The following is a 26,578-nucleotide window of genomic DNA, read 5'->3' as shown; positions in this document are numbered from 1 at the left end:
CCCTCCGAACATTGTACGATGCTCGGCGGGTTTTCAAACATGTTCGTAAGTTAAAAGTTGTGCGACCGTACAGTAGTAGAGGTCGCACGGCTTCCACACACCTTATGATAATCGTACGATCGCGGGATTTCCCGCGATTATCATACGATTATCGCAAGTTGTGTGGGCACACTTACTCATTCTTCTCACAGTGGCCATTTTCTCTAAAGGCAGATTAATATATTTCCCGTTACTTCCTGGAACTCTGGCACATATAAATACGTTTGCCTGAGATCTCGTGATTACAGATTAGATTTACCAGCAGTGCTCTGCTGAAGTAACCTTCCCAGGATGCAGCTCTTTTTGCAAAAAAGCCTCCTGTTTTAGTGCCATTTATACATACAATGAATTTATCTGATATTATTGATTTATTACAAGTATTTGTATAGTAACAAAAAATGATCTGCGCCAGTATGTGAATGATAAAGCTACTAGGCACTCTTATCACAAGTGTAAAATAATAACTATGAATACAATAAATACACATTATTGCATTCATAAGTATTTATATAGCACTAACAATTTAGGCAGCATTTTACATAATGCACATTCACATCAGTCCCTGTCCTCAAAGAGCCTACAATCTAAGGTCCCTATCTCACATGCATACATACAGGGCCATTTGAGACAGGAGCCAAATAACCTATAAGCATGTCTTTGAAGTGTGGGAGGACACCGGAATACCTGGAGGAAACCCACGTAATCTTAGGGATAACATGCAAACTGCATGCAGAGAGTGTCCTGACTGATATTCAAACCTGGAACCTCAATCTGGAAGGCAGAAGTGCTAACCACTAAGCCACTGTGCTGATATGTGGCTGCTATAGGAAATACAATGTAGGGAATTTAAAAAATAAATAAAAATGTATATTTATTTTGAAGAACCAATTTGGTTTTATATGTTAAATAGAATGTGCTGTTACATACAGAAGGCCCTAGTCATTCTGTTAGTTTTTTATTACTAATAGTTATTACACAGTATCTGTGGCTGAAGACATCCTACAATCATGGACTAGGGAGATCTATTTTTAAAGAGGAACTTTATCCATATATTTGAAATGACAACAAAAACACACCTTTACAAATGTTTAGTGATGACAATCTACAAACACATACTTCTAGATAATTGCCGGCTTTTTATTCCTTATTTTTCTTTTCTTATGCTGGGCACACACCTTACAACCATCGCAAGACTATTGTCTTGCGATGGCTGTAAGGTACTTAAAAAAACGTACGATCTGCCTATCTTGGACAGGAGGATCGTACTTGCGATGACCGCAAGCCGCGCCCCCCTGAGGGGCGGGCTTCCGATGACCGCAATGCCGAACGGTGGTGTGCGCAAGCCAGTCCGGCTTTTATCTTACGAACATGCTACACACCCTCCGAACATTGTACGATGCTCGGCGGGTTTTCAAACATGTTCGTAAGTTAAAAGTTGTGCGACCGTACAGTAGTAGAGGTCGCACGGCTTCCACACACCTTATGATAATCGTACGATCGCGGGATTTCCCGCGATTATCATACGATTATCGCAAGTTGTGTGGGCACACTTACTCATTCTTCTCACAGTGGCCATTTTCTCTAAAGGCAGATTAATATATTTCCCGTTACTTCCTGGAACTCTGGCACATATAAATACGTTTGCCTGAGATCTCGTGATTACAGATTAGATTTACCAGCAGTGCTCTGCTGAAGTAACCTTCCCAGGATGCAGCTCTTGGGCCCGATTACATCATTTGTGCCAAAGAGGACCAGGAAGTAGAAAAACAGCAGTTGTAAGTAAAATACAAATATGCTTGCTTAACTAATGAGTGTAAGATGATTTAATATGCTGATGTGATTTTTAGTGAAAAGGAGGTAAAGGTCCACTTTAAGGAATCTCTTTGTTTTGACAATGAATTGTGTTTGTCAATAGGTAACATTTAGTAAAAACATAACCATAGTACTTACTGTGGATGCATCTTGTAAAGTGACCCATCAATGCCTACTGTGGTTCGCAACCTGGGGACTCCTTTATTGTCCCGGAGGCGAGCAAGGATACCACCCAGTGTAGAAGCTATCAGGTTGGCGGAACGGAAGGAAACGATTGTACACACATGTTGTACAGCAATGCAGTCTTCATGGGAAGGTTCCACTCCTAACCGTGTCAGTATATCTTTGGCTTTGCTTAATCCTTCTTTACTCCTGAGAACAAAAAGACAGAATTGTGTTTATTTCAGAGACAAGAAAACCATAAATCCTAAATTAGATATCATAATTCTCTCTTGCAGTTTGCCATTGAATTTGCAAAAGAATGTATTCTTTGTATTTCTTTTTTTGCTGAATGTTTGTGACAGAAAGTGTGAAACAATGTAAAGCGTAAATATTTCTTAGGCTGTTTTTCAACTTTTACCTTTTTTTCTTTGTATGTATAAAAAACAAAACAGTTTGTTTAATTATTATGTTCTACCCGTGTGCCATATTACCATGCTCGGAGAACGCTTCTCCTAAACCATCAGCATGTGGCATTTCTTAGACCATGTAGAAGAAGGTCAATTGCTGAGAGATATCTGTTCCACAGTCAAATGGGAAAAATAATGGCAAGAAAACAGCTATGGAAAACTATGGGACTGACTGACTAAAGAAGTAGAGTATGTTCACTTAAAGGAGAACTATGAGGTGAGTGAAAATCACACACCCTCATAGTCTGAGCCGACGTGTGACAATGAAACTGTCACACATCGGCTCAATAGATCGGGAAGTGAGCGCACACATACCGTTGCTCGCTCACTTCTCGATCATCTCCCTGCAGAGACCAGCAACTGTCAGTCAAGGTTCCCTAAAGGGATTCCCCCCTCCCCACTCCGATCCTCCAGCGCTGACTAGAGGAACAGAGGGGGAGGGGGCGGGTGCAGCTGGCTCTGCCTCTAGAAAGGCGGAGCCAACTGTCACTCACGCAGCTGGGTGGATCTCGACAGTAATGTCGGGATCAGTCACGGCTGCGGCGGTCTCAGTATACCGTGAGCTGTAGCTCGCGGTATACTGAGCTTTGGGTCACCGGAGGCCTCTAGTATATGTCCTCCCGTGACCCTAAGAGAACTATGGGGAAAAACACTTACCCCATAGTTCTCTTTTAACTTAATCTATGAGTAAGCTGAGTGAAACCCTCCCCAATGACAAAAAAATAAAAACTTGACAGAGATTCTATTCCTTCCCAGAGGGGAATGAAGTTCCACTCTGAAATAAAAAAGAAAGACACATAGGTTAATCTAAATAAAAAAGTGCACTTACTTCTCAATGGCAGACACATGCTTGGTCTCGAACTTCCCTCTAGTTAAGAGTTCTGGAGTGATTCTTCCTTCAAACAGAAGACCTTCTTTGGCCATTTTTACCAGTATAAGTCTGACCAGTTCTCCCATATACATGCCACTCACCATCTTTTCAAATCTGAAGAGAAAGAATACAACATCAATTACCACCCTCAATTGAAAAACATAATGAAATGCACAATTATCCCTGGTTATCCTTACCAGCAAATATCATAATTGCAGCTTATGGCAAATGTCATAAGTGAGGCATCCTTGAGAAAATAATTCTACAGATAGTATTGTAGATGCCACTGGAGCCTCAAGGTGGCTCAGATACCATTACAGTATTAAAAAAATATATATATCCTTTTTTACATCTTGTGCATTTGACAGTCTATAAGGAAAAATAGAGCAGTTTTTCTTTTTTAAAGTGTGCAAGTAAAAACCTTCATGTTCATAATATGTTATGTTTGTTAATGTAAATAATATTTATCGCACAAACATCCATTAACACCAATGTGCCTTCTATCTGTAGATGCAGAGAAGACCTTTGATAGGGTGAGCTGGCTATTATTGAAACACACCCTTCTCCAACAAGACCCAAAATCGCAACCAAAATCTTAATCCTCTATTTATCTCTTTCTGCAAGGATCAAAGTCAATGGCATTCTCTGGTTTTTATATTTATTTCAAACCTTACCTTTAACTGTCCCTACGACATTTCATAAGAAGCTACAACAAGCCTTCAATAGATTTATCTGGGGATTGAATAATCCAAGACTGAACCAGCAAAATGTTCCTGGCATCCTTCTATACCACCAAGCAGCCATACTCACAAGAATAGTTGATTGGATCCATAACAGAAAATCTAAACTCTGGGTACATATCGAACAATCCCTCATTTGACTTAATGTGCACTACCTTGAACAGACCCGAAAATGAGGGACTACTCCCTCCCATTCATCATAAAACATATCCTAAATACCTGGGATAATCTAATTTCTACTTGGCTTTATCTCCTTATGAAGGTCCCATTACTCCATTATTTGATAACCCAGCCTTTCCGCATGCAATCCCCAGCTCCATTTTTGGCATATGGTCTAACTCTAAAGAGTCACATTGGGGGCTAGTACAGGTATTACATAAGGGTGTATTGACACTATCAAAACTATTTAGAAGGATGTCCTTCGCCACTTCCTTACAGCACCCAGAGCAGTCATTTCTTGCCATGGGTGAACTTAACAGGTCCCCACAAATGGCCTCCATCACGCGCCTTGAACAATTGACTGCAGATTAACATGACAATACACATTTACTTGAGCTGTCTGAACTGTGTTTAGGCACTCTCAAGAGTTCTGAAACATCCGATCTAAATAGGTTCCTTTTCCTACTCAAGACAGCACTATGACAGAGGTGGGGTGGGGTGGGATCACTCTCTATTCTATCTCTATTTTTTACTTTACAGTTTCCCTTGCTTACTGATACCATAACCAGGTAAATACCCACTATCCTACATTAGCATACCTGTTACGTCCCAACCTCTGTTATATTATTATCCCCAAGAACTAGGACTATCCCAGATCCCCAATCACCTCTTACACAGGCATCAACACTAAGAAATATCTAAAGTATCTACGAATATAAAGTGAATGAATACATAGCAAGTGTTGTTTATCCTCAATCATGAACTATGAAAGTATTTGGACTGTCATTCCACAGCTTTCCTTTTTAGAATACTAGCTGCTTATCTTCAATACTCCCTGAAGCACAGGCCCAGATTCAAGAGTTCTAAATCCTCTGACTTTACTAGCTGCATGGTTGTTTCGGTTCAGTGACTCCGAAAATATTGAGGCCAGAGGCAAGCAGGTAGCAAGCATTTCCAGACGGAAGTCAGCAATGACAGCCTGAGCATCATTCTCGGTATAGGCTCCTCTGCTTACTGATTGTGTTGAAAAGCCTCAATGCCATAGTAAGGATTTTTTGATCAATGCAAAACTCATGTAATAGAGTGTGAAATTATCTAGACTTGGGAATATGCAGTACTTACAGTTGTTTTCCTGGATTTAGAGAGCCTCGGTCGATCTCTCTATCAAACTCTGTTCTAATGTCCTCCAAAGAGCCGTCATCTCCAAATGCTCCCCATTCTGTGTTAATACACATCCTGCCCTCGTCTCCTTCTACTAAATCAATGTGCCTCAGTTCCTCCATGTAACAGGCGTTTGTTCCAGTACCTAGAAGACAAATCGCAATGAGTGCTTTCTGCGTGACCTACATAGCACTGTTTACACAAATGGTTTTGTCTCATTACCAATGATTATGCCAACTTCACATCTCTGATCATCAAACCCACAGGTCATCATGGTGCCAACTGTGTCATTCACTACAGCCATAATTTCTGCATCATAGTCCTAGAAAATAAGAACACAATATATATGGGGTGTATATAACAGGTGATTAAGCTACCGTAAATATATACAAGAGCCATTTGTACCACAATGCAGTGTAGGTTTTTGTTTCTTGTGGTGCATTGTATCAGGCAGCTCATTCATTTTGGTCTGTAAAAACATGTCAAGGCACAGAACAATTCTCCCTGCGCTATTTGTTTACAAAAAGTGCACCCCAATGCACAGAACATTTTCATCTGTACACTGTGATGCGATATAGTGCAGGTACACTGTAGCACAATGTATATGTGCACTATGAATGTAAATGGACCGCAGCACACATACACAGTCTGTTACCATAATGTATGGCATAATGTATGTTTTGTTGGGAACAAGCCCTAAAGCTATTTGTTTGTGCACAGCTATGGCAGCAGTCAAACCAACAAAAGCAGTTTGCTGCTTCTTGCTCCTACAAAGTGCTGACCTGGTATGAGGTTTACTCACACAGTAAACATTAAGTAAGGGCTGGTACTGTAGTTCGGACTTTTCACAAATGAAAAATTTGCTAAGCTAAAGGCGGCCATACATGTGGAGCAATCTGCTATGCATGATTTTGATTTACTGCCAGAATTCACTGGATTATGAAGCCAATACTGTATAATAAATTGATAGATTTAATACAGTTTATTGAAAAATGTACGGTAATGGAAATAGAATTTAAAAAAATGGCAATTTTGTCAAAAGCGATCAGATTTTCTCTATGCTACATTTGATCACAGCACTTTCAATCCTATCTGCTTGCAGTTCACTGAAACCACCATCAGATTGGATTCTGTGCCCTCTCTTCATCTATCAACCAGCTCCCGATGCGTTGTGCAGTGTAATAAAGACGCATTGGTTTACAGTGCTGTGCCTTACTCTCCCAGAGTGAATCCTGCTGTATATGGGATTACCGGAGGCTAATAGGTAGATGGAGGTACTATTTAAAAATAAATCTAAGGATGTTTTTAAATAACACACAAGAGGATTAAATAGAGCAATATATCTATATCCGTCTACATTTTTTTTATTTAAAAGGAAACCCTAGAAAAATTGATAATCAGATTTACTTACCCCTCGCTTCTTGATGGCCTTGTTTAACAATTTAACCACATCCATCCCTTCAACCCCGCTGGCCTTAAATCTTTTAGTCCAGGTCAGCAAAATGCCCTAAAGAGAAATAAAATTCATAAGGTAGGCCGAGATCACAGGATAGAGAATATTAATAGGAAATATGATTTCAAATAGTTTTGCCTATTTTTAAAAGCTCTAAACAATTTTCTACAGGCATATTCACCATCATGTCACCGAGGTGAAAAGAACCCAGCAAAGCCTGCCCTGTAGAAAAAGTTACCAGTTTTTAAAGAATTTCTGTTTTCTAATTACAATTTTGCATATGTCCCCCTAAAGCAGGTATATACAAGATGTAAGTAAGGGCAGATAGAACTCAGCCCACTGCAGTCATGTCAACCCCCTCCCCCCCCTAAAATCCAGGCAGTCACTCTGCTTTTTACCCCTCTCACCCTGCGTGATGTACAAATCACCCGATTCCTCTCATTAACCAGATACCTGACATCCCTCTTCTTGGCATAGTTGCCAAGAGACTTGTGTTCTGCAAGACAGTCCTGATAGGTTCATATTTGTAAAATGTAGGACATTTTTATTTTGTTTTTAGTTACGGTTTCTAAAAGGTTGACAACATTGAAATATCAGCTCTAATTCTGTACGTACAGGTGAAACTCGAATAATTAGAATATCGTGCAAAGTTCATTTATTTCACTAATGCAACTTAAAAGGTGAAACTAATATATGAGATAGACTCATTACATGCAAAGCAAGATCATTCAAGCCGTGATTTGTCATAATTGTGATGATTATGGCTTACAGCTCATTAAAAACCCCAAATCCACAACCTCAAAAAAGTAGATTATTACATGCAATCAATAAAACAAGGATTGTACATAGAACAATATCGGACCTCTGAAAAGTACAAGCATGCATATGTACTCAGTACTTGGTTTGGGCCCCTTTTGCAGCACTTACTGCAATTACTTTTGCACGATATTCTAATTATTCGAGTTTCACCTGTATAGATGTTGCACAGTACTACTTCTCTTCTGTATACTGGGTGTAATTCTCAGTACCTGTGCTTATTCTGTATGTATGGACTCTGCACCAAACTACATCTCTTGTTGTGTATGATGGGTGTAATTTGCAGTATCTATTATATATGTAGGGATGCTGCAGAGTACTACTTCTTATGAGATTTTGCTGGGTATAATTCTCAGTATCAGCTCTAATTATGTATGTATAGGTGCTACACAGTTCTACTTCTCTTCTTCTGTATACTGGGTGTACTTCTCAGTATATGTTCTTATTCTGTATATATGACTCTGCACAGTAGCACTTCTCTTGGCCTGTATGCTGGATTTAATTCTCAGTATTTTTTCTTATTCTGTATGTATGGACTCTACACAGTAGCATTCTCTTGTCCTGTATGCTTGGTGTAATTATCAGTATATGTTCTTCTGTACATATGGACTCTGCACAATAGCACTTCTCTTGTCCTGTATGCTAGGCGTAATTATCAGTATATGTTCTTCTTCTGTATATATGGACTCTGCACAGTAACAGTTCTCTTGTCCTGTATGCTAGGTGTAATTCTGAGTATATGTTCTTCTTCTGTATATATGGACTCTGCACAGTAACAGTTCTCTTGTCCTGTATGCTAGGTGTAATTCTGAGTATATGTTCTTCGTCTGTATATATGGACTCTGCACAGTAACACTTCTCTTGTCCTGTTTGCCGAGTGTAATTGTCAGTATATGTTCTTATTCTGTATATATGGACTCTGCACAGTAACACTTCTCTTGTTCTGTATACTGGGTGTAAATGTCAGTATCAGCTCTAATTCTGTATATACTGTATATACAATGCACAGTACTATGTCTCTTGTTGTGTATGATAGGTGTAATTTGCAGTATCTGCTCCTAATATGAATATATGAATACTCAGAGTACTACTTCTCTTGTTCTGTATGCTGGGTGTAATTCTTAGTATCCCTGCTTATTTTGTATGTATGACACTGCACAGTACTACTTCTTATGTTCAGGATGATTTCCTGTTTCTTCAGCCTGGGACAGGAAGTGAGGAGAAATCTTTCCACTTGGGATAGTGGCCTCAATGCAAAACTTGACAAAGATTTTAACTGTTCCCTATTCTATATGAAATAAAAAAGTATGTATTTTGGCTGAAGTCCATGTGAACGACATGAACATGAACGACTTACCTAATCAATGATCAGCTTGTGATTTCTTAATACATCCAACAAAGAAATGGCATTTTTAAAATGCACATAACCTATGGATAACCTATCTGCTCCTAGGATGCACCCTTTAGTAAATGAGCCCTCAGTTTCTCAGAATAATATTTACAAACAAGGCACATCTTACCTCATCTAGTTTAGACTGCATGCAGGGGAAGGAAAAGGTGAATCCGACAGGCAGCTTCTTGTCTTTGATCTGCTTCTTCTCTATGAAATCTCCCAGGCATTCCGCAACATGGTCAAAAAGCTTTTGAAACACAACAATGTTCTGCTATGAGTCACACAAATCATACCGCCACATAAAAGGCTGTTTACATACTTTGAAGCTTTCGGGTATACTTAACGTTCCAGTGCTAGCAAGAGTAGGCACCCTGTGTCACTACGGGGCTTGTGTATAAAAATTGTAGGAAAGGAATAACAAAGGCAAACAATCCTCTAAGGGCTTGTTCACACCAAGCGCGGAGCAGGTGCAGAGCAGAGCAGGTGCAGACCGGATCAAAACTGTGTCCAATGTATTCCTATGGTATTTTTAGCTCCAGTTCACATCGCAGCGTGCAGTTCCAGAGCAGGTAAAAAAAACTGCAGCAGGCCCTATTTTACCTGCTCTGGATCTGAAAACGCATCAAAAACTCATGCAAATGCCTGGAATGCACTGAAAGCCCATGTCAAACTAAAATAACGCATCCAAAACGCATCTAAAAGACTAGTGTGCATGTGCAGAAACCTGACCGGATCTGCTCTGCATTTGGTGTGAACAAAGCCTAAAGAAAGGAAACTCTTTTTAGGTATTTCTATGATGCTTCACACTGGGACAGTGCCACAGGCGGCACTTGTACGGGTTTGAATAAAACAAGCTGGATGGAACTGCCTTTACTTCTCTTTTTATGCCATCTGTAACATGCAGTGCTAAATCTGCCATGCAAAGCCCAGGCCTATGATTCTCTCATTGTGACCCAGGGGACACTTCTGGCTTAGACAGTAATTCAGTTGATGGACTAAAGATTAACCACACCACAAAATATATAAGGCTCCATTCACACAACCGCGCGGAACAAAAACATGCAAATATTAACACACGCGCTGACTCCGTATGTTTGCAGCTATTACTATAGCCATAACGTGCGGAATACACCCATAAAATCGCGCTTGGACTATTTTGTGGGACGTGCAGTTTCATACCATGCGGTCTGAAAGTCTGAACAATGCACATTGCAATGCATTGTTTTTTATGTTCAGCACGGTTCTGCGAAAACCACTCATGTGTGAATGGAGCCTAAAACAGATCCAAATGAAATATCAGGGATTGTTTTGAAAAACATATGTACATCATTAGGGACACAAGCTATAATGTACGTATCTCAAAGGTTACTGAAAAAATAATATGCATATTTACGTGTATTTGGTGAAGATTGGCTATAATCACAGAGAACCCTGTTTAATCAATTTGAGAAATAGCAGCCTATGACTGCACTGATTAAAGAGGAATTTTGAAAAATCGACTTTTATTTAGTTTTATATATAGGGGTCTATTCACAAAGCTGCCGAAGGATCTAGCCGTAGCTTCAGCTGATCCTTCGGCTAGCTTTGGCCCCAGGACCCCTTCGGTTCAGGAGAACCGAGGGGGTGCTGTACGGGCTATTCACAATAGCACATACAGCTCCCGAAGTTGGCTGAGCGGCTCAGTCACGGCTGGCTCCGGCCACTTGCAGAGACAGATTAGCGTTCCTGGTTACCAGGTAACCAGGGGCGCTGATCTGTCATCATTACCCTCCCGGACGTTCTGGGAGTCTCCCGCTATTAGATAGCGGCTCCCGGTATCTCCCGGAAAGGTTTACTCTGCTCGATTGAGCAAAGTAAACCTTTATCTGCTCTGTTATTTTTTTTTTTTCTTCTGACATCGGAGCTGCCGGCGCCGTCAGTCAGAAAAAAATAAACAGCATAGGAATGCATAGCTACATTCCTATTGGCTATTTCACTTTGCAATAGCCAATAGCAAACTAGCTATTGCACCCGCCCACTGCTGCTGTCAATCAGCAGAGGGGACCTGAAGTTCTCCATCAGGTCCCCTTCCAGTGATTGACAGCAGCAGATGGCGGGGGCAATAGCCAGCTTGCTATTGGATATTGCAAATTGAAATAGCCAATAGGAATCTAGCTATGCATTCCTACGCTGACTTTTTTATTCTTTTTTTTTTATTCTGACGGCAGCAGCTAATTGCAGATAGCAAAGAAGCTATTGCTTCTCTGCTATCTGGCATAATTTCAATCGTTTTCTACTTTTTTTAACTGTTTTTCTATTCTGCTCGGGACCACAGAGGTACCAAGCAGAATAGCCGAGCGGCATTCAGCTATTCACTCACTGCTGTTCGGCATCAGATGTTGGATCAGCTGAGTCGAACTTCTTCTGCACTTCGGGTCAGCTAAACATGCTGAGCATGTTTGGTCGACCCGTAGCCAGCCGAAAGCCACCCGATGTATGGCTGATTTCAGCCGATATACGGCTGAAATCAGCTGTACAAGCCTGAAGTGAATAGCCGAACTTCACTTCGAGTCGGTTATTCACTCGGCTGTCTGCGGCAGTTTTATGGATAGACCCCATAGTGTTTTGGAAGTGTCACAACTTCTGTCAGGTTTTTATCACCCCCATTGAGGGAGGGGATTTCCCATCCCTTCCTATCCTGGTGACAACTTGTGACCAGGGAAGGAAATGTGGAGAGATGCCTTAATTGGTATACAGACAGCAATACAAACCTGACAGATGATCTAATCTTTCCCCACTTTACTAACTAGTGTTTTATTGGTATCATAAAGTCAGAAAATAAATAGAAATCTCCCCTGAAGGGACAAAGATGTAACCAAAACTTGACAGTGGTTCTAAACCTTCCCGTAAGGTTACTTGAGTCATTGGATTAGATAGTAATAAAGCCAAAGACAGCTAGGCAATGGCATCTATATATTTCTCATAAAATAAAGGATGCTAGGACAAAATCTTCATTTCATATGTCCAATTTAGTGTCAACCATGTACTTTAATATAAAATCTCAAATGTGAAAGAAAAAGGATAGGTATAACATTTTGCCATTGTGTAATGCTGGTCAAGATTTTAGGGCATTACAGGTGAAGAAGGAAAATAACAAACACCAGAGATGAGCCATCCCATTTAAACACAGCCACATGGCCTTGTCCAGCAGAGCAGATGCTGAATTCACTGGGATGATGAAGGATTTACCCGGGTAAAGGGAGAACACAAAGGTTTATTGTATTCATCAGCTTATTACCGGGGTATTGTTTTTTTTAACAATCCTATGTGACCTTCCTAGATGTGATGATTAATAGCCAGCTGAGCAGCTGCAATTCACTATTATTCTTTAGGATGGGGTATATATAAAAATCACTAATGGCAAGCGCTTTACATCTGTTAACTGAGACCACACAGCTATTAAGATAGAATATTACTACTGGGACTCCCAGGGTATTCTAGAAGACAGCTGAAGCACCATGATGTGCCCACTATGCTTCAAATCAGAGGTTTACCATAATAGTCTTTAGGTTTGCGAAATGCAAATGCCATCCATTTGTAAATCTGATGCCAGATTATGGGGCATAAATGACAAGTATGAGAACCTTTAGACTATAAATAAGCCTTTGACTAAATCATATATTTTCAGAAGATTGATGATTAGGTGTACATTAATTGTACCGTGCTAGTATAAGACGTCCCCACGGCTTTTTTGTAGCTGTTGATGTGTGCTTTATTAGCACAGAGTAGGAGGGACTTAGACTCTATTTTTGTGGTAATAACATAAGCTACTAAACTGCCAGATGAATTAGACTTCCAAGGGAATTCCGCATTTTGCTTAATAAAGTGACAGCATATCTACAATATACAGTACCATGGAGTGTGCTGACACCATTATGCATGCACACACTTTGACTTCACTTGCCATTTATTGGGAAGAATCTGATGACCCCCACTCTCATCAAGGGTCACAAGAACCCACTTCAAGTAGTACAAGCAGTACAACCAATGCAATAACACAACATGTCCCAACAGTGGGGGTAGTTTGGGCATTGACTCTTGAGGACATATGTGCTTCACCCTATCGATAGTCACCTGAATACACCTCATTGTACCTGGTTTGCCTTTAAGTACTTTAGGAATTTCAAACCCTACAGATATGTTAATAGTAAAATGAGCTCAGGAACATGTCTTTGATCACAGACCTCTACAGAGCCAGCAGGGAGACTGCACATCATGAAAGCGACAACTAGAAAGAAGATCAGGATTCCACATGAACAGGAAAAAGAGAACAGTGGAGGCTCAGTAATGACCTCCAAAAAAAGAAACATTAGTGGCAGCTTGGACTTCATTCAGCGTCGGGTCCAAGTACTAGAAGCACTTACCCTAGTGCCTGTGCCATGGATAATGTCCTCTGGTGAATCATAGATCTCACTTTCCATTTGCACTGTTTGCTTCTTTTCATGTGAAACCTTCACCCGCAGGATCCGAAAATATGACCCACCGAGATCCAGAGCGATGAAATCTCCCTTTTCTGTTAAACAAGAGAAGAATTATGTACATCTGTTGCCAGTCACAGATGCTTCCATATCCTACATAGTTAAAAGACATTAGAATGGCTCCTCATAATTAGAGTAATTTCACTTCACCAATAACACAAAGTAAACACTGCAACAGATGTCCATTCATCCTGCCAGACTGATCATGTAGATAAGGTTTAGCTAAACACTTTATAATTCCAAAAGTAAATAATAAATTGTAGCTCTACAAGTAATGTGGTGATAATATAATTAAGCATTGAACAGTAAGCTACACATCTGTGAATTTGTAAGATTAAAGCTGAACTCCAGGCAATCGGTTAAATACGCAAAATGGAACTGTTTTACCTGGCAAATGATTTGTAATTCTGTGTTACAAGTCTTGTGATCTAGGTGTCCTGCCAGACAACCAGACACTTAAACCTTTACCGCAGCATAGCTTGATTTAGAAATATGGTCAAATCCAACCCCAGGCTACAGAATTGACAGTGAAGGAGCAGAAGCACACTGAGGCTGTATACTGTCCTCCTGTCAGGAGGTCCATTTTCAACATATTACATGTACATTATGGTACAGATGACTAGCTTCATAGCACTCCCTACCCCTCTCTCACTTCACTGTGCTCAACATGAGATTACAGGGGACTGGCAAATTCCTTATTTTATAGAGAACTGCATTAATTGGTCTTTGAATGGAGCTCAGCTATAAAGCACTGTACACAAAAGGTGTCAGAAAAGGGCACATTTAGCTTGCATTCCGGACAATCACCGGGCACCAGTGATAGAAAGGAGAACATACAATGTAGAACTGCTCACCTAAGTATTTGCATTTCTCCACACTAAAATGGATGCAGAATGCATCATATATACCTGCTTACACTGCAGGCCTAATCCTCAGGAATGCTTTCTTCTATTAAGACTCCTCAGGAAAGCTGTGACGTTAAGCCAACAAGGGTACTTCAAGCACCAACATGGTAGCAATCTATGGCACCCATGAACAGATTTAAACTATCTCATGAATAATTCATGACAACCCGAGTGCATATGGAGAGAAGATAATCATACCAGAAAAGATTCTAGCATCAAGAAGTTGAAAAAAAGACTTGACATTTTAAGACAATTTTTCTCTGTTATGTGCTGCTAATAAACACACAATGTTATTGGAATTTTGCCCAATGTACACTGGATGTGAATGTTGGGTGAAATAAAAGGATTTTCTGATGGTCTGAAAAGTCCTCTTGTATGTCCATCTTAAAACATCAAGAGGTGTTTTTGTATTGGCCAAATTACTTGAAACGTTTTAAGTGAACCTTTACTCCCATCACTGACTTTTCCTCCGTGCAACCTTCCACTAACTCAGCAATAGAAAAAGGTTTTTTGTTTTTTATTCTTTACATTTAACTTTTTTTACTCCAGTCCGTCCCCCTGCCTATTCTCAACTCATGCAGCTTCCTGGGATATCCCTGCAGGATCAAGCATACACAGTGCTAACAGATGGACCTAACTATTGATTGACAGCCCGTGCTGCTTGAAAAGTCAATTTTGTAAAATTTCTATCACTTATTACAGCTTATATAATTAAAGAGAAATTGTTATGGGCATCTACTCCTAACAATTTCAGCTAACAGCAATGTATGTAGGATCCTATATAAAAACAAAATGATGGGAGTTCCGGTATAATGCACCAGTTTGGCCTCTGCACTTCTATCTGGCAAGAATCTGGCCACATATTTGTTTTTCAGTCTGGCATAAAGCCTTTTACTATGATAAAGTATATACTGTAGTAAGTGGAAGAGACATTATTGAAAAGCAATTAATATTTGAGCAGATACTGTCCACCCCTTAGCACAAGGTAACTGTGGCTGTGTAAAATTACATATTCAACTAGTAGAAATATAGACTTCTTACAACATGTAGGCATACTGTAAAAACAGGTTCTTATTAAAGGGAACTACATTCTCAATACTAATTAGTAAACTAGACGTTAGATTGTAATCCATCACATGAGTGAGCTTGGAGCGATGACTACTGTACAACACACACAGGGACCATGGGGAACAAAAGTAGCCACCCTCCAGAAGGAAGGACAGTCTCAGCACCAATTGAGAGATGATTTGAGGATCTACAGCTGAGTGATACACAAATAAGATACATTTTAGTTAATAGTTGAGATACTTGAATGTATGATTTAACTCCTGAGTTTAGTGTCACTTTTAATGCATCTAGAGCCAAAACGTTAATTTAGTTTTGGATAGAGTAGTAAAGGTTTAGACCCTGGCAGATTTTTATTGTTGTTGGTGTCCCTGTTAGTATAATTTACTTTCTATATTTGTCCTGACTAGGGATGTCCCGATACCACTTTAAGACCAAGTACAAGTACTATCCCTCATGTACTTGATACTTTTTCTTGAAGGGACATGTGACATTTTTTTTTCTAAAACACAGACTGATGATTTTAGGGCAGTTTCTCACCAGGGCTAAATACAGATGTCACCAGAACTGAATACATGTCCCCACAGCAGAACACATGTCCCCAAAGCCAAATACATGTCCACAAAGCAGGATACATGTCCCTAAGACAGAATAGTATTCTACTTAGCGGACATGTTCTGAGAATACATGTCCACAAAGCAAGATATATGATCCCAAAGCAGAACACATGTCCCTAAGGCAGAATAGTATTCTGCTTTGGGGACATGTATTCTGCTTTGGGAACATGTGTTCTGCGAATACATGTACCCAAAGCAGAATTCCTCTCACCAGGCTGTATGTTGATCTCACCCGGGCAACGTGGACATCTGCAGTGGCTCTGCGGGCACTCCACCTCACCGGCAATGCTGGGACCCGGCCTCCTCCACGTCCAGACCGGCAATGATGGGCCCTGGCCTTGTCCATATCCAGTCCGGCCGACTATCTCCGCTGCTGGGCTCCGCGACTTTCATCCATGTCCCGGCCCAGTCCTCCCCGTCAGTGTGCGGCGGGAACCTCCAGTTTCTAGCCCTGGGGCGTTAGTTCCGTCGCCGGGGCTGTCCATGGTTGTGCCTGCGCCGGGAAAGAGCAGGAGATAAAGAACCGGGCAGGCACTGCCATGGACAGCTATCTGCAGGTCCCCAGCAGGCTGCCGAGGTCCCCACAAGTGCAGGAACTCGGACAGCCGCTGCTGTTTAAAAATGTAAAGGGTCGGTATTGGCCTAAAGAATTGGGGTTATTTCATGAGTACAAGTACTCGTCACAATGCCTGGTATCGGTATCGGGACATTCCTAGTCCTGACCATTGTCTCCAGGACTAAACTGAAAGAATATCCCAAGTTTTCAGTTGTCACCAGAACAGGAATAGAGAGGAAGTCTTCGATTGGTGATGTCCAAGTGACAACTGTCTAAGAGGGCTTTTTCCTCATTTCATGTAGTATCTACAGAACAGAAAGTAAAGGAAATTCTCCCCAATGGGATACAAAGGGCTTAAAAACAGACAGTGGCATTATCCATTCTATAGCTATACTTTAAAAAAATGATATGTTGCTATAGATTACTGCACTTTGCACAGCCAGTACACTTTGTGTTGTCCCTTTACATAAGGCACTTCCTAAGTTAGGCCTTCTGTACAAATATTACATATCACTCTTATCTACACTTTACAGATCCATCCTTGTGGTTTCTGCAAATAAAATTGGGACAGTCTGTGGCACATACAAAAAAGCTAGTGGGCTGAAGGAGAGAAAACCACTTGATTCAACCATCCATATTAAACAGCGTGGATGGAGCAATATCCAGTGCCAAGTATTGTATTCATGCTGCAGCTGGCAGAATGCCTAAACAGTGACTGCCTCTGGCAGGATGCAGGCACTGTTCAGGTGACAATTTTGCAGCCGGCTCAGTTGATTTTTAAATCAACTTTTGTCAAGCCAGGTTGTGCCATGCCGTGTATGGCTACCTTTGTTTATTTGTGACTTTTCAGATTTTCTTTCACAAGCTGAGACGGGTACAGAATAGACATTAATTATTTTTAAACAGCAAAGCAGGTATAAGAAAAAATGTGTGAGGTAACCATTGCAGCTTCTCAGGTGAACGCACCAAAACAACTATGAAAACAAACCACAAGAAAAAAGAAAGCTAACGGATAAGCTTTTGCGACTGTGCTTAATGCTTGCAACAAGGGGTGGCAAGGTCACTAGACATTAGAATCGTGTCAATAGGAAGCTCATACAAAAAGGCAGATGGTTGAGTCCTAGAGGTCAATCGGCATCCACATATGTACACAATGGAGGCCATCTCTAAAGGTGAGAAACTGTCTTTCTTTATGTACTATGTACACTTGTGTCCCAACAATATCACTGTCTATGCAGTTGCTGTGCATGCTACTGATACATTTTTACAGTAGGTTCAATGTATCATGTATTGAGTCAATTAAGAGGCGCAATGTGGCACGTGTAATAACCCCCTCGTGACAAAACCTGAATTCTTTTTTATAATAATAATTTGATTGCAGAAAAACTACTGTATATTCAAGCTGAACTGAGCATTTGCCCTTCATAACTGCTTACTTGCAACTTTTTTCCTTTCCATAAATCATTTTTTATTCACCTGCAATGTGCGTTTGAGCTTGCTAGGGACCACTCCAGGAGGAGTCAATTCCCTAGCACAGCAACTGTTCTCCCTCCCTCCTGCCATGTCATGCTGTCTGTGTTGGCCCAGATACTCTGTTCTTTCCCTAACCCCCCTGAGAGGACTGCTGACATCGCATCCAAGATGGCGGTGCCCAGCAGAAGTCTTTGGGATGTCTGGGATATCTTTACAAGGGAAGCTTTTACAGGTATAGAACATGCATGTTAAATACACTGTGGTAGATGGACGGTATGTCACTCTCTAACAATGCATTATGTACCTGTTTAAGCCGTAAAATGGTCCCTAATCAGGTGTAAGTCTGGGCACACACCTTACAACCATCGCAAGACTTTAGTCTTGCGATGGTTGTATGGTAATTAACAAAACGTACGATCTGCCTATCTTGGACAGGCAGATCGTACTTGCGATGATCCCAAGGGCTTCCGATGACCGCAATGCCGAACGGGCAGTGTGCGCTTGTATCTTACGAACATGCTACACACCCGCCGAAACTCATACGATTCTCGGCGGGTTTTCGAACATGTTCAGGTGCCCACACACCTTGCGATAATCGTACGATAATCGCGGGAAATCCTGCGATCGTACGATTACCGCAAGCTGTGTGGGAGCCGTGCGACCTCTGCTACTGTAAGATTGCACGACTTTTATCTTACGAACATGTTCGAAAACCCGCCGAGAATCGTACGATTTTCGGCGGGTGTGTAGCATGTTCGTAAGATAAAAGCCGGACGGGCCGGTGTGCGCAAGCGCACACTGCCCGTTCGGCATTGCGGTCATCGGAAGCCCGCCCATCAGCAGACTGGGCTTGCGATCATCGCAAGTATGATCTGCCTGTCCAAGATAGGCAGATCGTACGTTTTCTAATTACCTTACAACCATCGCAAGACAAAAGTAATGCGATGGTTGTAAGGCGTGTGTAAGATAAAAGTCGTGCGACCTTACAGTAGTAGAGGTCGCACGGCTTCCACACACCTTACAATAATCGTACGATCGCGGGATTTCCTCGCGATTATCGTACAATTATCGCAAGGTGTGTGGGCACCTTAAGAAGCATTGAAGGCAGATGGGTGTTGCCCACAAATGAGAATCAGTCTAGATAGTCAGTGCTCCCTCCCAAGGAGACAGATTGTTGCAGGAGCAGTATGTTTGTAGACAAACATGCAGGAAGCGTGTGTACAGGCCTATCTGGCCTTATAGACAGGCACACTGACCAGGCTGACACCAGAGGGAAAATAAGCAGTGCTGAAGTTGTCTGACGGTTGAAGCAGACCAACACAGCCAGGAGGTTGAATATTATCTATATTTGTGTAATGCTGAAACCACAACTGCAAGGGTAAATACTTTTTTAAGCATTTTTTGCACAAATAAAAGTGAGCAGGAGTACTAAAAAGGACTTTGCGGAGTGTTCGAAGTTAAAACTCTCCATTTGTAGCTAAATCCCACAGCACATATAATCTTATGGTGATCTTATTGTTGTTGAAATTAATGGTCTGACAACAGGGTCTCTTTAAGGGCTGATCCACACCGTCCCGGTTGGGCAGTCTTGCCTAATGCAGTCCCTACGCATAGGCATGTTCTATTGTTTTGATTCACATCAATGCACTTGGGTTACGTTTTTGCACAGTGCATTCCGCTGCACTATAAATGAATGTCAAGTTACATAAAGAAATAAAAGCAAGCATTTTACAACGCATATCAGGCTGCATGGAGAACGCACACCAGCAGGAATCACCTCCCTTCTCCAGAAAAATTGATTGTCAGGTGCAGTCACTCTTGGGTTTTTTAGGCAGCTGCAGGTGCACTGCACTGGTGTCCATGGGGGTTGGACTTTAAAAATCCTAATGTTTATGACTAGCCTAGTATGCTGCAATCACTATTTTGATCGCACCGCACCCGTACGCACTGCAGGCACAATGTGCCTTGCGATCCCGTGTGAGCAATCACATTGCGGCCCGGCAAAAAAGTGAGCCGGCCGCAGTTCGGGCAGTGCGTTCCGGCCAGAATCGGACCGGAACGCACTGCTTATGGTGTGAACTAACCCTAAAGGTGGCCATAGACCTTACAACCATTGCACAACTTTTTTTGTCCAGACATCTCACCCTCATTCAATTTTCTTATAACTAGCCCATCATCCACAGACCAATGTAGTTCGCAATTAACGTTCGTCAGCACCAACACCTGGCCGATTTTCATCGATCGAAAGGATAGATTGTCGTTTGAGCATGTGCAGTTTTCATCTTGAGATTTTTGTTGTGCACTAACCTGTCAATTTTCCTCCAACTAGACAAAAGTTTCCTAGCCTGCTTAAAAGACAAAAATCTGCTAGTTGTACAGTAATTGAGGTTGTGGTCTGGTTACCAGATAAATGTAGGAAAGTACAGTTATCCTAGGACTAATATTGCGAAAAAATACTGGATTCTGATACCTGTATGTGGTTAATATTACTGTATGTAATGATTGTATTCTGGATATCAATTTCCTTTTTTATAGGGCATGCGGGCATGTGCAAGAGCCCTAAGCTTCCCTTTCTTACTGTGGCCTGACTTTTCCTGACCTCATGGCTAAACCCTATTAATTGGCATCCCAGTGTTCAATAAAAGTGCCATTACTGGTTTATTTATTACAGGTTGCTGTTGTAGTCACATTTTAGTTGACAGGGCTCAGCCATAAAGTCAGGGAAAGTCAGGTCATAGTGACAACTGAACCTAAATCAGAGAGGGACATGGTGAAAAAGGTCATAGTACTCAATGTTATAGCATTCATCTTGCAGTGTCTGAGCTTAGGCAGGAATTTGCATTTTAAAAGTTTCAAATTGAGTACATGTTCACTTTATATATATATATATATAAAATATATAATTTGTCCCAACTGCCACTCTGCTGGACAGCTTGATCTGGATGTAAATGTGTTAAAAAATAGAAATAAACGCATGATAAATAAAAAAGAACTAATGCTGAATTCTACCGTTTTATGTATTATTCTCATACAGATATCAGAATACTGACTTTTTTCTGTGATAGTGGTCTTTCTCATAACCCTGGTATATAACAATATAAAAAAAGCTTCATATATAAGGTAACTAGAAGTTGTTTTACTGAGTTCAAGGAATGAACAGGTGCTGGTAATGCCATCAGAAACAGAGAGAATCAATCTGATGCACCCGTCCTTCTCATTTTGTTAGCGCCTGTATATTTTTAACCAGTGTGTATCTCAGCTGTCCTTGGTCTCTGCCTAAATATAGGAACAGAAGAAACCAGAGACGTAGACAGCACAAATGACGTCTTTGAAATGTCACAGAGTGAGTGTTATCAAACTAGTGTTAAATTAGCTCACTACCCTATAGGTTCCCATAGACAAAAGACAATGATTGCATGATTAGACCAACACATGATTTATACATAAATAACTGTGACTTAAACAAGCATGAAGGTGCAGGGAAAGTGTACATGTCATTGCCAGCAGACCAGCTACGAATACACAAGTAAACAGGGGACATTGATCTTAGAGTTACACCAGCTAGTTGGAAACAAGAATGCAAAATACTCATATTCATATTTTTGTCTCATATTCAGTTTTTCATATTTACCTGACTAAATAAAATAAATATATATTCTTTAGAATTGTTTTAGTCCTGCCCAAAATAAATAAAATATATACAAAACTACAATAAATTCCCATTAATTGTATTCCCTTTATATTTATAAAGGTGGCCATACTCCAACGGTGATAATGGTAAACTAAATGACAGATTGGAACACAACTGCAACTGCAACACCTGGTATCTGGAATAAGCAGGGCCAAGCCTGACTAATGAAATGTTCCTGTATGCTAGGAAACCTAGGCTGATGTTCAATTGTTCTCTTTACCATAGGCTTTACTTTACTGCACATACACCACACAGGAAAAAGCTATAGGAGTCTCTCAGCTATATCTTTTAGGACAGGCTTTATAGTTGGCTATATAATCTTTTTTTCAATAGGAGGACCATACTAATGCATCCAAAGCCCAGCTATCTGTCAAACTGGGTAGTTTAAAATGGATATGGATTGATCTATATAGAAAATCCAGTTGCTCCATAAAGCCTCTGCATATGAATTCAACCACTATGCAACTGTTTCCATGATGCGTACAATCAGGAAGTACAGTGCAGGTGCCAAATGTTTGGATCAGTTGGATTTTCTGATATTCATGTACAGCCAACTATTTTATAATTCAGGCAGGAGACAGTGGATGGTGGATGGGATGGTAACTTCAGGCTATAGATGTAGCTTTTTCTGAGTGCATATTGATAGGAAGGCTTCTCAGTTCACATGTTCACGAGATGACCTGTGCACACCAGTCTGAATGGGGAGTGCTTGCATTGTCCCATTAGGACAAAACAGTATCACAAGCATAAATACAAATAAGAAGACTCAATAAGAAAGTCAAGACCATACTAATAATACTACACAGTGTATATCAGTATATATATATTATTTTTTTTGTTGACCTGCATCTGACTAGGAGACCTCTGACAAACATTCTGCAGACTGTCGACCTGTAGCTGAGACTGATGCACAGTTAGCACAAAAAAAGGAGTCTAAATATGCTGAGTGACCTTTAGGATATAGTATTTGTTGTGCAGGCTTATCACTTTTTAGAGGTTGTGCTCTTTGCTGTCAGGGTAACAACTTGTTCCCATCATAAAGGCATCCTGTTTCCCCTTCACAGAGCAGTAACCTAGGGAACCTTTCAAGGTTTTAAACACACTGTTCCCCTCTCAATGTAATGGCATGTAACCCCTCTCAGAGCTACACAAACCATGCACAGAAAGGCCACAGTGTGAACTGAGCAGTGACATCTCATACCATACCTGAGCATACAGTAGACTTCATCTTCTCAACTGCTGTCTGGTGCTGTCTGGTGATGAGAGACATATACTGTATACATTAGGCTGCCATTGCTGAACCCTTGTTCTGAGAATGTTAATAGTCTGGCTGTCGTGTAATGTTTTGGCTTCAGTGCTTTTTACATCACTGACCTTGTACACGTGAAGGGATAAGTATACAGACAAAGAATTTTGACTTGCCGTTCACAGTTGAGTTGCCAGAACTTTTTCAAACATGCCTAAACTCACAAGTCACCAGAAAAGGACTTTCCATGTTATTTAAGAGTTTATAACCTAAGTAAACTTAAAGTGGATCCCCTTCTTACCTGTTAGGCAGGGATATCCCCAATGCACATACTCACCTGCCCAGCAAAGCCAGTGTTGTCCTGCTGCGATTGACTGCTCCACTGCCACTGTCTGGGCACGTGCCGCCATCTTGGTCAAACTCACTCATTGTAAGCTGGCTTAAGGGTTCAAGCAGCTGGCCCCTGATGATGCATGTCAGGTCCACCCACTGGTCGCTGTGTGCCTCTGCTCCTGCAGCCTTCTGGGATATATGATGGGGATATACCAGGAGGATGTGTGAGCAGGGATACATCATTTTCTCTGGGACAAGAATAACGGTGGGGATGCAGGCCCAGAGCAAAAAACAAATAAACCAAAAAATAAATGTAAAAAGCCATAATAACTGCACAGAGGGGGGTACAGCTCAGAGAGGAAAAGTTGTTAAGTAGCCTAAAAGTGTCATGCACATAATCACTCATCTTTGCACTGATTGACTGTACAGTCTCATAAGTGTGTCAAGATGGCTAACACTAACTCCTAATGACACACAAATAATGACTTTATATTAGCAGCTGCGGGATTACTGGATTGGATCACAACATCAGGCTGGTCTCAGAAAAAAGATCAATGGAGAGGATGATGCTTGATTAAAGATGGCACCAGAATGAGTGGCAGGGAATCCAAAGAAGGAGTCATATTGGGGAAAAGGAGCAATGGAGAAGTATACCTTTTAGTAGTTTTCTTTTACTTACATTTGCTATAAAACATGCATTATAATAATAATTATTATTATTTTTACATGACCCAGTTTTGCTTTAAGCCATCCACTGTCTTTCCAATGTTTTTCTACCACAGATTCTGGCTTTAGCTTCTCTCCCACACCATGGAGTCTCATTACCTCCTCTGCATCCTCCCAAACCCCTATGTAATAGCCACAGTATCTGGGTTGACCTTGGAACTCCAAGGTCCCCAGGACATATGAAAAGCCATTTTTAAGACCTGCCACTATCTATCCAAAATTTAAATAGAATAGTGGCCTGACCCTTTACATATCTTATCTGTTCATACCTAAGAGTTAAGCAACATATATGATAATAGCACAGCGTTAGAGCATCCTGGAAAGGAGATTAGCTATCGGTCAACAGGCCCTTTCTCTAGCCTACTTATGGGTGAAGAAGAAAGTGGGTCATTCAAACTCACAATGAGGTCAGAGAATGCCCTTGCTCATATGCAAGTCTATAGTCACTAGAAAGTGCATACAAGTTTACAAATATTCAAACCAAACTAATATGTGCAAAGCTGTTTTTATATTTTATGCTAAATGATAACATGAATGACTTGAACACACAAGATATCTTATTATATACACCAATTGGCTACTATAGTATATGCACTTAAAATATTACCATTATGCTGCTTTCTTACAAAGAATTTAAAACATGTACAAAGTAGTACTATGAAGTACAAATCATTTAATGCAGAATGGAGATTCCCAGGTAAAGGAATATAAAACTATTTCTATGATCATATCTGTGAACTATGAAATTCTGGAGCTGATCTGAGGGAAAAAATGGGGAAAGAAAAACTTTGCGTCAGCCTAATAACCAATCAGGATTACTTTTCAGGTACAAATAGTATTGCTCTGTGCTCCGCAGAGCCTCCTACGGGGTTAAACAGAATACATTTAGAGATATCGTATAAATACATTTATTTATAATACTTTTTTCACTAAAAGGGTTGTAGATTTTAGACCACATTGGTGGTTTTCTTTAAAGTATCTGAGATCAATAAAGTCATTTTTTCTGCCTTTCTACTTGTGTCAAAATAGGTGTTAGGATTCCCTTGTGATCACAATCACAGTATATGTTCTTGTACGTTTACCTGGCAGTCCAGTGCTGGATACAGGATAAAACACAGACATCTTTTAATGTGTTCTTATCCGGTCTTATGTCTTTTTTAAAGTGTCACTGCAGTTTGCTTATAGCAGGCAAAGAAACAGGTACACTTTATAGTAGTGACAGTATACTGGATTATCCCACCCAACCTCCCTGCCAAAGTATCAAAAAATACCTGGACTTTCCAGGTATAGAGTAACACATGAGACCCAACCCACACACACACAAAATGGCGTTTTGTGCCTCTGTCGGCACTCACTAGGCCGAGAACAGTCATGTAAGAGCATCCATAGCTCTACGCACATTTCCACTTTCTCAGAAGTTGTTCTGGCAGCAGATCGGGCTGGAGGGCGTGCAGCAAAAGGTACTGCATGCTTAGTTATTATGAAGTAGAACAGGTATGTTTCATTCAACAAAAAGTAGCACACCTCAGTATTTGCCTGGCCTTAATGTCTAACATGGGTTTCCATTCTCACAACTCCTACCAATCAGGTGTTTGTGGCTCTAAGAAAAAATGGATTTGCCTAATTTTACTTTATGTTTGCTCCATGAGTCGTTAAGCTATCATTTACATAATTTATTTTAGTATTTACATAATAAATATATATATATATATACATACACAACAACATGTTTAAATCTGCAGTTAGGGCCACCATATTATGTGCGTTGCCGGCACAGTTAGTGGCCATAACGCACTGGATCGCATAAAGCAAGCCTCCTGCGTTCTGGCACAACAGACAAGCTTCCCGCCCGCAGTAGCGCAAGAAACAGTACATGCGCTATTTTTTTGCAATTGCACCGCACCAGACAGTGGGCATTGCTGTACCATACGTTATGGTGCGAGTGATCGCACTGTGGGTGGGAAGCGTGTCTGCGGTGCCATTGACTTAAATGCCGTGCCAGTGTGCACTGGATATGGAGTGATCCGGCCCTTAAAGAACGCCAGGAAAAATTTGTATTAACCCTTGCAGTGGGTTAATTGCTCGTTTTGGTCTAGGGAAATTTTTTTCCGGGTGAGAATGGTGTGAGGAGCGGCAGGGTACTGTACACAGCCTCCTGAAAACATCACAGCACCCTTCGCAGTACTCCACTCATGAGCCTTCAACCCTTATGCAAGCAACGGATTGGCTCTTGGGAGCAAATAATAAAATGCCTTGATGGGTGGATGTCAGCCTGCTAGAGTCTTATATGGTAGTAGGGATGAGAAGTGCTGGACTATTAGATTTTTCAAAATGAGTGGTAGATAGTTTTTGGAGGTAAGTAGGAAGCTTTCTGAT

At 40.8% G+C, this 26,578-nt stretch overlaps 1 protein-coding gene across 3 annotated transcripts in view; it reads right to left on the bottom strand.

Moving 5' to 3' along the window:
* Window positions 1-26,578, bottom strand: part of LOC108795789 (hexokinase-1) — a 58,997-nt gene that overhangs the window by 14,185 nt on the left and 18,234 nt on the right. The window contains exons 3-9 of one of the 3 annotated variants that reach the window (XM_018567090.1): window positions 13,477-13,625; window positions 9,201-9,320; window positions 6,823-6,918; window positions 5,634-5,733; window positions 5,373-5,556; window positions 3,310-3,465; window positions 1,990-2,223 (exon numbers count right to left, since the gene is read on the bottom strand). In XM_018567090.1, coding sequence (XP_018422592.1) covers window positions 1,990-2,223; window positions 3,310-3,465; window positions 5,373-5,556; window positions 5,634-5,733; window positions 6,823-6,918; window positions 9,201-9,320; window positions 13,477-13,625 — 1,039 coding nt within the window. The remainder of the gene's footprint in view (window positions 1-1,989; window positions 2,224-3,309; window positions 3,466-5,372; window positions 5,557-5,633; window positions 5,734-6,822; window positions 6,919-9,200; window positions 9,321-13,476; window positions 13,626-26,578) is intronic. The other 2 variants (XM_018567091.1, XM_018567092.1) reach the window with 2 other exon arrangements.

This window comes from Nanorana parkeri, unplaced genomic scaffold (genome assembly GCF_000935625.1).
Source record: "Nanorana parkeri isolate BGI_ZX_2015 unplaced genomic scaffold, ASM93562v1 scaffold1005, whole genome shotgun sequence".
Lineage (NCBI taxonomy): Eukaryota > Metazoa > Chordata > Amphibia > Anura > Dicroglossidae > Nanorana > Nanorana parkeri.
Note: the sequence above shows the minus strand (reverse complement) of the source record. Positions and strands in the feature narration are given on the sequence as shown.